This window comes from Bufo gargarizans, chromosome 1, assembly GCF_014858855.1.
Source record: "Bufo gargarizans isolate SCDJY-AF-19 chromosome 1, ASM1485885v1, whole genome shotgun sequence".
Classification (NCBI taxonomy): Eukaryota; Metazoa; Chordata; class Amphibia; order Anura; family Bufonidae; genus Bufo; species Bufo gargarizans.
This window is the reverse complement of record NC_058080.1, coordinates 703,619,310-703,630,361: the sequence shown is the minus strand read 5'-3', so window position 1 is coordinate 703,630,361 and position 11,052 is coordinate 703,619,310. Positions and strand designations below refer to the sequence as shown.

General features: G+C 41.8%; 1 protein-coding gene across 1 annotated transcript in view; it reads right to left on the bottom strand.

Annotated features, from left to right (window-relative positions):
- Window positions 1-272: 272 nt before the first annotated feature.
- AQP3 (aquaporin 3 (Gill blood group)) overlaps window positions 273-11,052 on the bottom strand; it is a 28,043-nt gene continuing 17,263 nt past the window's right edge. The window contains exons 3-6 of the mRNA XM_044276290.1: window positions 9,127-9,264; window positions 4,450-4,568; window positions 2,138-2,355; window positions 273-1,611 (exon numbers count right to left, since the gene is read on the bottom strand). Coding sequence (XP_044132225.1) covers window positions 1,443-1,611; window positions 2,138-2,355; window positions 4,450-4,568; window positions 9,127-9,264 — 644 coding nt within the window. The 3' untranslated portion in view covers window positions 273-1,442. The remainder of the gene's footprint in view (window positions 1,612-2,137; window positions 2,356-4,449; window positions 4,569-9,126; window positions 9,265-11,052) is intronic.

Genomic DNA, 11,052 nt, shown 5'->3' with positions numbered 1-11,052 from the left:
GAGGCGAATTAGAAAGGTTAGATAGGGTCTTTGCATGTGGAAAGACCAAGACCCTATACTCCTATACTATCACCTCGTATCCATGTTCTTCTGTGTATGTGCGCATTTTAGCAAGTCCAGAGGATGTTGACCACCACAGTTTAAAGCAAAAAGTTGCAGGTGTGGAAACCTGAGATGAAGGATAAAATTAATAATTATGAATTCTAATATTTGGTTTGTACATGGTGCCATATACACAATCTACAGATAATAAAAAGGTCATACAACTGAGATTTTTTAAAACAATATTGTATTTATTGGTACATAAAATGTATCCAATGCACAAGCAACTGCAATAAGGTATATGTACAAAGCTTTCAGCTGTCATTATTAACATGAGATTTTAGCCCTCATGAACTCTCCTATAATTAGAAAAAAAATCATTGTATAAAACCCCCCCAAAGCATTGTCTGCTGAATGGATAGTGAGATATCACATTGCAATGGCTTCCAGTTGTATGTATTGTATACTAATTCTTAATGAAGCCAGCCATAGACTGGACCTTTTCATTGGTGATTGTGGCCTCGAAAACCAATATAAGTATGCTAAAATCAATAGTTGTTCCCCATAGGACACCATACAATGGTTCCCAATTACATGTTCTTGGGTCTGCGTCCTAAATGATGGGTACTGAATAGTAGTCTCCCGAACAGGAAGAAAGATTGCTGCTAGGCAACATCAATGACCTGTCCTGCATATAAAGCAGTGCTGCAAGTCTGCGTAGAGGAATGTAACATGAATTGATTGTATGCAGTTACTGCAGGGGAGTCTGGTCAATATTCCTAAATGTTGTAATATTTTCTCAAATGATTGTTCCCTACTTAAACTTAAATTAGTTGTAAGTAAGTACCAGAGCTGAAATCAGTACTATAGGGAGGAACAGACTGGAGACAACACTAGACCATGGGTCCCCCAATACTTTAGTTGGTTCATACCACCAAATCTCTACCCCCTGGAAAATAGGGTCCAGAGCTTGTTCATACCCTTCTTTTTCCACCCTTTGTAGAAGAGATGGTCAGCCTGACCATTGGAGGTTCCATTTTCCCCTATCTGAGAAGTGTGGAGTGAGAGGCGGTTGAGGGTACAACACAAGCTTGGCCTTCCTCCTTTCCAAAGGGGTTACTTCTATGATACAGCTGCCCTTGTAAATTGACAAAGTATTGTTTGCTGGGATTAAATATGACGCTTTTATACAGCTCACAGTCCATAGATGCTTTATCTATAGAGCATGATAAGGGAAGACGTAGCTGCTCAATGGGGAAGGACATTTCTGCACAATTGACAAACTGCTAATAATATACAAGAAATATCTAATGTTTAAGACACAAGGAGGTCATCCGCCATCTTGTTCTTGGCTAGTTGCAGCCATGTTATGAGTTTTCAGTCCTCTAGAGGCTGCTTCTTCAGATCCTCTCTTTGTGTTTGACATTGGCCAACTTGACATTTTCTTGTTCAGTAGACTCTGGCATAGGTTCGTCGTGGCATCCGATCATCAGTTGGTAGACCATAACTCCGGCAACAGCTCCCAGTAACGGTGAGACAATGGGGACCCACCACCAGTGGTCTCCAGTACTACGGGAATAAACAAAGAGTATTTTATTGATGTGTAATTAAAAAGGATACAACATAAACGTTAAATACACAAAAGATAAAAATTATGAGTACACGATGCCCATGCCCTTATTAAATTATCCCTTCTCTTTGCTCCTGCTGTCCGCTACACCCTCGAGCTCCACCACAAACAACGTTCTGATGCCAGGAGTGCAATGTCAGGTTGTTGGTTGCAGTGACAAGGACTGCAGAAACAGACAGAGATACGGTAAGTGTCTGCAAGTCTGGTCTGGGGTCTGCATTTTTTAGAGTGCCTGGTCTGGGGTCTGGATTCTTATTCTATTAGCACAGTTATATTACCTTACGGGCACGGTACGTTATAAAATACAGACCATATGTAGTAATATAAGGGAATAAAATGAACATATAAGCACATTTTATTGGCTGGAAATGTCCTTTAATATACAACGTCATGATTGATCATCTTTATTTTTGGTGTGAACGAATTTAGATTCTATTTTTCTTGATAGGGGATGGGATAACTTACGTGAAAACTCCTGTGCCCCAGCCAGCCAAGGCAGTAAAGAGACGTGGTCCAAAGTCCCTAGCAGGGTTGACGGCATAACCAGAGTTGAAGCCCATTGACAATCCAATGACAAGGACAACAAACCCAACAGTGAAGGCCTCAAGTCCACGAGGGATGGGGTTGTTGTAGGGATCGACAATGGCCAAGACACAGACGATCAGGGCTGCAGTGCCAATAAACTGAGAAAAAAAAGAAACAATTTTTATATTAATAGAATAAAAAATTGCAGGACACAAGTTCCCCCCTCTGGTGATAACAACTATGGCTGCCCTTACATCTCCTACAGGACTTGTCCATCAGTTTTCCAAGGATCCTGAAGGCCGAATTTGAGGTGACGACAAGTGTGGGGACTCTAATGGTGGACGTACTGGTAATTACTCAGTTTCACAGATATATTTTTTACTGACAGTAATTTTTTTATGAATGAGGTAAGGGCCCTTTAACTATTTCCTGACCAGAGTTATGGAGAGTACGGAGACGAACAGTGTAAAGGAACTTTGTTTCCTTGAAGCTGAACAAAGACCTTATTGAACCATAAGGAAGAAGCATCTGGTGTGTTGTCAAGGTCAGATTTGTTAAGACATGTGAGGGGGATATTTAATTACGGAGACAGGTCTCAAGGTCATCGGAGGTTAAGAGATAGCGCTGAGTAGTTCTGAAACAGCTTCTGATCTGAGACACTGTGTATATATCACATTGCCACTAGCAAAAGACTCTGCAAGAACAATCGCTGAAAGAAGAACTTACAGAACATGATTGTCGCACACAGATTATTTGTGGAAGAAGAAAAAAAGATGAAGTGACGCTTCACCTTTTATCAACCTTTCATATAATAATTCTGCATGAACAGCGGAGTCACTGGGGGTCATTTACTAACGACAACAAAGTTTTCTGGCATATATATTAGTGAATATGTTGGATCTGTGGGCCCACCCCTTTAGATAAGCCCCACCTACTTTTAAAGAGAGTGGGGTAAAAAAAGAGCTGTACTCACTATTCTGCTGGTGGAGTCACTGTGTACATACATTACATTACTTATCCTGTACTAATTCTGATTTACATCCTGTATTATACTCCAGAGCTGCACTCACTATTCTGCAAGTGAAGTCACTGTGTGCATACATTACATTACTTATCCTGTACTGATCCTGAGTTACATCCTGTATTATACTCCAGAGCTGCACTCACTATTCTGCTGGTGCAGTCACTGTGTACATACATTACATTACTTATCCTGTACTAATTCTGATTTACATCCTGTATTATACTCCAGAGCTGCACTCACTATTCTGCTGGTGCAGTCACTGTGTACATACATTACATTACTTATCCTGTACTAATTCTGATTTACATCCTGTATTATACTTCAGAGCTGCGCTCACTATTCTGCTGGTGCAGTCACTGTGTACATACATTACATTACTTATCCTGTACTAATTCTGATTTACATCCTGTATTATACTCCAGAGCTGCACTCACTATTCTGCTGGTGAAGTCACTGTGTACATACATTACATTACTTATCCTGTACTGATCCTGGGTTACATCCTGTATTATACTCCAGAGCTGCACTCACTATTCTGCTGGTAGAATCACTGTGTACACACATTACTTATCCTGTACTGATCCTGAGTTACATCCTGTATTATACTCCAGAGCTGCACTCACTATTCTGCTGGTGGAATCACTCTGTACATACATTACATTACTTATCCTGTACTGATCCTGGGTTACATCCTGTATTATACTCTAGAGCTGCACTCACTATTCTGCTGGTGGAGTCACTGTGTTCATACATTATATTACTTATCCTGTACTGATCCTGAGTTACATCCTGTATTATACTGTACTTCAGAGCTGCACTCAAAATTCTACTGGAGTCAGAACTGAAATTTTCCAGCATTGCTTGCTTGATCAGTGTTTGCACTGAGCTTTCTATGGTGGTTTTCCACCTGTGCATTGTAGGAATACCACTTTCCCCAGCCCCTTCTTGCATTATCGGAGTTTCCAACAATAGCAGCTCTGGAGTATACCACAGGCTTACACTTTCAAGAGTGTAATTCTTATAGGATGTGTGTGCTGTGTACTATTTCTGAGATATCAATGCCTCAGTTATGGCCTTCTTTGGTGAAGGAATTAATATCATTTGGTTAACAGCAATAGCTTTTTTTTTATGAAATGCTCCTTACATAGCGACCCTTGTATGAGATACATTGCACTGGTCTGAATAGTTGCACCTTATTTATCATTGTAACAGAGAGACATTTCTTTACCTGGTCAAAGAAGCCATTCATCAGGGTGAGATGTTCGGTTGGGTAAGTGGCAAAAATACCAGCTGTGCCGTTTGGACCAGTTACATAGAGACTGTCATTTGCAAAATACCAGATGGCGTCTGAAATGATAGGAAAGTGAAAGTTATATAAAGCCCGTTCATTAACCAGGCACTGTAACATATAGCGCCAAACACAATGCAAAATCCCCAGCCTTTGCTCTTCCTCCAGACTACCATATACCTTTCACAGATATAATGTCCACCTAGGTTTTTAATTCAAACTTTTCCACCTCATTAGGTCCTAAATTCTGTATCGTTATAAGGTTCGGTGCTCGATTTATTATATATTTTTTTTCTAATTCCAAACTTCATATCCTTAGTATAGACGTAGCTTAAAATGATAAAATTCTGACTACCTGCAGCTGCCACTAGAGGGAGATTATGAGTTTATTGCATACATTTATACATTAAAGGGGTTGCCCTCCCCCCTTGGGTGATTTTTTTTCTTCAGACTCCCTAGTGTGGTAACCCATGGTGTTAATCAAAATGACCAGGTCTCCGTGTATCAACATTCATTTGTACGTGGTTCATGTGACCTCATGGATTGGTGAAACGTCACTTCTGCAGCGATCACCTGACCCACGTCAAAACGGATGTTGATGCAGGCGGCGATTTTGCTGGAACCCAACGGCGGGGGATCAGGTAAGCATAATTACCACCGCAGGTTCGGCCACCCTGAGGGGTCAGAAGAAAAATTCCCCAAGGTGAACAACCTCTTTAAGGGGCTTCCAGGTACCCCAAGCCAGTAAGTACCATAAAATGAAAAACAAAAATTGCATGCTCAACACATTCTGCGCTGTTCTCTCTGCTGCAGCTCCGGTCCTCCTACTGCTGTTTGTATACGACAAGTGACCACTGCAGCCAATCACTGTCCTCAGACCTCTGAGTGACTGGCTGCAGCGGTCACTTCCGTATACCTTCATGTAACTGCTACAGTCCCATATACAAACAGCAGGACTGCAGTTGTGGTGTTCTACAGGCAGTGGACGTTTCTAAAAGCACATGCACGAACATTGCGCCAAACTTTCAGGAAATTGCATCAATTTTTGGCACAATGTACAGGCGCACTCACATTCGTGAATGGTGGCCATTGTGCTTGGAAGTTTGCAGCTCATAATTGAAACAATTGTTTCCAACGCAATAAAAAAAGAATTCAAACAATGACACCTGGTAATATTGTTTACATTGGTGCACATTTTCTAGCTCCTTGGTTGAGCTCCAACCATTAATAGCAGAGCAGTGCTGGCAAAATCTGCTCCGTCGGGTCCCAGACAAAACGTCAACAGAATATATGTCGTGTGTGAGAATGCTGCACCCAGATAATTGTCACTTCCTGCAATTTCCTAATGACTTTATTTTTCAGTTCTAAGTAATATTTCACTCATAGAACACGACCCTTGGGTGGAACTGGTCGTGACTCGTGTTTGGCAGGAAAATTATAAGCTTAGAAGTGGGAAAACCTGAATAAGCTGCTCATGATATATTGTATAGTTGTCATATTTAGGAAGGAGATGGGTGGAAATGTGTCTACTGTGGTTTCCATTCTAGTTTCCAAAAAAAGTTCATATTTTATTATGAACATGATACCTTACCATAGTCATTTGCAACCCACCCACAACATCTAAAATGTACTCGGGAAAATTGTCACAAAGACTTAAAGGGGTTGCCCTGTCACAACAACTTATGCGCTTTCCACAAGAGAGGGGACAAGTGTCTGACATGCATGTTCCCTCATTTGAATGAAGCGGCAGACACTCATGTGTGGTGCCGATCCATTCCGTTTTTTGTAATGGAATAAACCCTTTAAAACACAAGTAGTGATTCTGGAGTCTTGTATACATTTTTCATTTGATTTATTTATATTTATTTTTATATTTTATTTCTTTTAATATAGTTACAAATGTATTTTATATGCATATATGTATTTTCTAAATTTTTGGGTTATTTTTATATATTTAGGGGCACAGTTATTAAGACCGGAGTTTTAGACACCGGTCTTAATAAGCCCTACACCTAGCGGTGGATCTCCCAGAGCTATGTAGAGCGGCAGGCCTCTTCATAACTTCGGCAGATCCAGCGCCGCTCCTAAATGTAAGACAGCTGTCTTAGATTTTGACCATTTTCTACTCCTAAAACTACGCCTTCCCCGCCCATGCCACGCCCACTGCTGGCGTGAGCAGGGAGAATTCACAAATTGTGGCACAAAGGACATTTGCGCTGCAAATACGACTAATTTAGGCGTATTTCTCTTTAATAAATGACCACCTTAGTTTGCATTATTTTATATTTGCTTCTTTTTATTCGGCACTTTTCTATATTTCCATTTTAGGTAATTTTTTTGTTTCATTTTATGTTTATATATTTTATATTAAATTAGTTTTATTTTCTTTTTGTTCACTTTTATTCTACTTATTCTAATTTTAGATTTATTTTATCTCTTTATTGGCTTAAAGCTAGACAGCTCTTGTTAATATATGTTTTACAATCAAATTTATAATACTTTGTGCCTTGAGGAGGAAAGAACTGCCTGTAGAGACAGGGATGTGTGATGGCACAGATTTGGAGAAGGGTGCAAAACAATTCTTCACTGAATGTTGCCAAAGAGCACAGTGGCCTCCATAATTCTTAAACTGAAGAAATTTGGAGCAACCAGGACTCTTTCTAAACCTGGCTGCCCCACCAAACTAAGTAATTTGGGAGAAGGGCTTTGATAAGAGAGGTGATCAAGAACCCAATGACTACTCAAAGATTCTGTGTGAAGATAGGAGAAACTTCCAGAGGGTCAACCATCCCTGCAACACTCATCCATTCTGGGCTTTAGGGTTGAGTGGCCAGAAAGAAGCCTCTCCTCAGTAACAGCCCAAATCACCAAAAGGACTCTCAGACTGGGAGAAACAAGATTCTCTGGTCTGATGAAACCAAGATGAACTTTTTGCCCTCAACTCTAAGGGTACTTTCACACTTGCGTTTTTATTTTCCGGCATAGAGTTCCGTCACAGGGGCTCTATACCGGAAAATAACTGATCAGTTTTATCCCCATGCATTCTGAATGGAGAGTGATCCGTTCAGTTTGCATCAGGATGTCTTCAGTTCAGTCGTTTTGACTGATCAGGCAAAAGAGAAAACCGTAGCATGCTACGGTTTTATCTCCGGCGAAAAAAACTGAAGACTTGCCTGAATGACGGATCCGGCATTTTTTTCCATAGGAATGTATTAGTGCCGGATCCGGCATTCAAAATACCGGAATGCCGGATCCGTCCTTCCGGTCTACGCATGCGCAGACCTTTAAAAATGAAAAAAAAAAAAAAAACGGATCCGTTTTGCCTGATGACACCGGAAAAACGGATCCGGTATTGCAATGCATTTTTCTGACTGATCAGGCATTTTTCTGACTGATCAGGATCCTGATCAGTCTGAAAAATGCCTGATCAGTCAGAAAAAATGACATCCGTTTGCATACATTTTGCCTGATCAGGCAGTCAGTTCAGGCAACGGAACTGCCTGCCGGAATCAAACAACGCAAGTGTGAAAGTACCCTAAGTGTCATGTCTAGGGGAAACCAGGTACTGCCCAATACCATCCCTACAGTGAAGCATGGTGGTGGCAACATCATGCAGTGGGGTGTTTTTCAGTGTCTGGGACAGGGAAACTGGTAAGAGGCAAGGGAAAGCTGAATGTAGCAAAGTACAGAGATATTCTTAATAAATCCCTGATCCAGAGTGCTCTGGACCTCTGACTGGGCCAAAGGTTCACCTTCCCACAAGACAATGACCCTAAGGCTACTTTTACACTAGCGTTTTTCTTTTCCGGCGCTGAGTTCCGTCCTAGGGGCTCAAATCCAGAAAAGAACTGATCAGTTTTATCCTAATGCATTCTGAATGGAGAGTCCGTCCCTCAGGATGCATCAGGATGTCTTCAGTTCAGTCTTTTTGACTGATCAGGCTTTTCAGAAAAACGTAGCATGCAGTATTTTTACCTCCGGCCAAAAATCCTGAACACTTTGACTGAACGCCTGATCAGGCTTTTTTTCCATTGACTTGCATTAACGCCGGATCCGGCGCCGTGTGTTCAGTCAAAACAGATCCGGCTTTTGCATGTTAAACCCGAAAAATAGGGAAAAAAAAGTTAAAGTCCATAAATGGCGGATCCGTTTTTTCCAATGAATTTTTCCATTGTGATCGAAAGCCTGATCAGGATTCAAATGTAATCAGTTTTCACACGTTTTTCCGGATCCGGCGGGCAGTTCCAGTGTCGGAATTGAACGCCGGATTCAAACAACGCTAGTGTGAAAGTAGCCTAAGAGCACAGACAAGACAGTTGTGGCTGAAAGCCCCTTTACACTGCTCAGTGGAACAGCGATTGTCGAGAAGGAAGCACTGCTCATTCACCAGGTGAAATCATCGTTTATGCAGACACCTAAATCATAATTTCTGGGCAGCAGATTGTCATTTATGTTGTCAGCGATCTGCTGCCCAGAAAGATGAATCTGCAGGAGGACAAATGATTGCATATGTTGCCCTCATCTCCTAGATAATTGTTCCCTAACCCTGTGGCTCTCCAGCTGTTGCATAACTAGAACCCCCAGCATGGCCAACATAACGTTCTGTATTTTACCTACCATAGTACAGGCCATAAACGATGCCGGCTCCAAGGAACGCTCCTAGAGTCTGTGCAATGGTGTACACTGGTAACTTGATCCATGGTTCTCTTGCCAAAAGACACAAGGCAAAAGTTACAGCTGGATTCAGATGGCCACCTGCAGAGGACAATGGGCATTGTAAGAGATGTAACAAAGGAAAGTAATAAAGAAGGTCAATTAGTAAGGAAAACCTGTACGGGTTCAAAGGGGATGCTGCATTTTTTAGGGCCAAATTGCAGTGAGGCAGTTAAAATAATGAAGAAAACTTACACCCATCTTCCGGAAGCCTGCCGATCCGGCACTGACTCTTCACCAGGCTGCAGCCATAGTGCAATGTTTTGGCTATACTAGTGACATCTTATATACTGCATGTGACTTCTGTAGCCAATCACTGGCCTCACTGTTGTACTGTATATCATGAGACTACTGAGGCCAGTGCTTGGCTGCAGCAGTATATGGTATGTGACCGCTGCAGCCAAAACATTAAATTATGACTGCAGATCGCCAGAGATGGTGAAAGTTCTGAGGGGCTCCAGAAGGTGAGTTGGCTCTGAAAAATTGGAACTCAAACAATGAGATGAGAGTTTGTTACAATGTATCCAGTGCAGACTGCCTTCTGTGAGCTAAACAGACAGGATCCCAGACCTTCACCTGAACTAATACACTGTAACAAACCCTCGGGACAGGAGCGAGCTTTGTACTGCTGGTGTGTCCCTTCCTGCCACACTATGTCTTTTGGTGTGCTTTTTTTTTTTTTTTTTTTCAAACACATCCAAAAACAGCAGCCTTGTGCTGTTTGAGTTCCAATTTTTAGAGCCAACTAACCTTCTGGAGCCCCCTCATGAGTAGAAAGATCTGTGCGTGGAGCTAGAGATACAATGCTGCCTCCACAGTTCCACCACACACACCTGGATACATTGTAGTCACTCCATGTGTATCTGTTACTCAAACAGGTCATTCAGGGCTAATTTGCCCATGTAGCCACCAGTCATACCCCAATGTCACTGTCAAGCCCTATGACCTATATTTGTGCCTAATACATAGATCCCTGCCTAATGTAGCGTCCACTCGACGCGTTTCTATGCTAGCTTATTCAGGAGCAGAGCTGTCATCACCCAGATACAGGTCGCCCATACACTTGGCGTTTCCTGTATACTGGGAAGAACAGGGAGCGTTGGAGACGCCACACGCGCAGCACAGAGTAGCACAGCCTCCGGCTCTATGACGGCCGTAGCCCGGCCGCCGAGACCGCTCCTTTCATAGATGGCAACAGCAAAAGGATGTATTCTCAACAGTCTCAGAGAGAGACGCAAAGCCATAATTATGGATGGAAAAATATAGCTGCTTGTTTTTTTGCTAAAACAAGCAGCACAAAAACACCAAGAAAAAAAATGCACTTAAAAAACACAAAAGGCCAAAAAGACTATGGGCCAGATGTATCATTAGCTCAAGTCAGAATAATGGAGTTAAAAAGTCGCAGATTTTGGGCACTCGCTTAAACTGCGCAAACATTTGCGACTTTTATTAGCTCTGCGCTAGTGCTCGCCAGTTTTCTGAAAGTGGGCGTGTTTTCTTATGTAAATGAATCTCTAGACAGATTCACTATTGCGACAATTTAAAAAGTCGCAAAAAAATTTGCAAAATCACTCCAGTGCGGACCATGCTTATCTTACGCAACTTTTTAAAAGAACATGAGACTTTTTCGTAAAGACGTGCGACTTCTGTAAAGCCGCTTACTGACGGATAAACTGCTTAAAGGGCCGATCAAAAATCTGACTTGAGCCTGGAGTGAGCTGTCAGAGTAATGATACATCTGGCCTGTGTGTGAAGTAAGCCTAGGGTGCTGCCACAGGGCAAGAAAAATAACTAAAAAAAACGGCCTGACTTGGACACCGTTTATTTTAG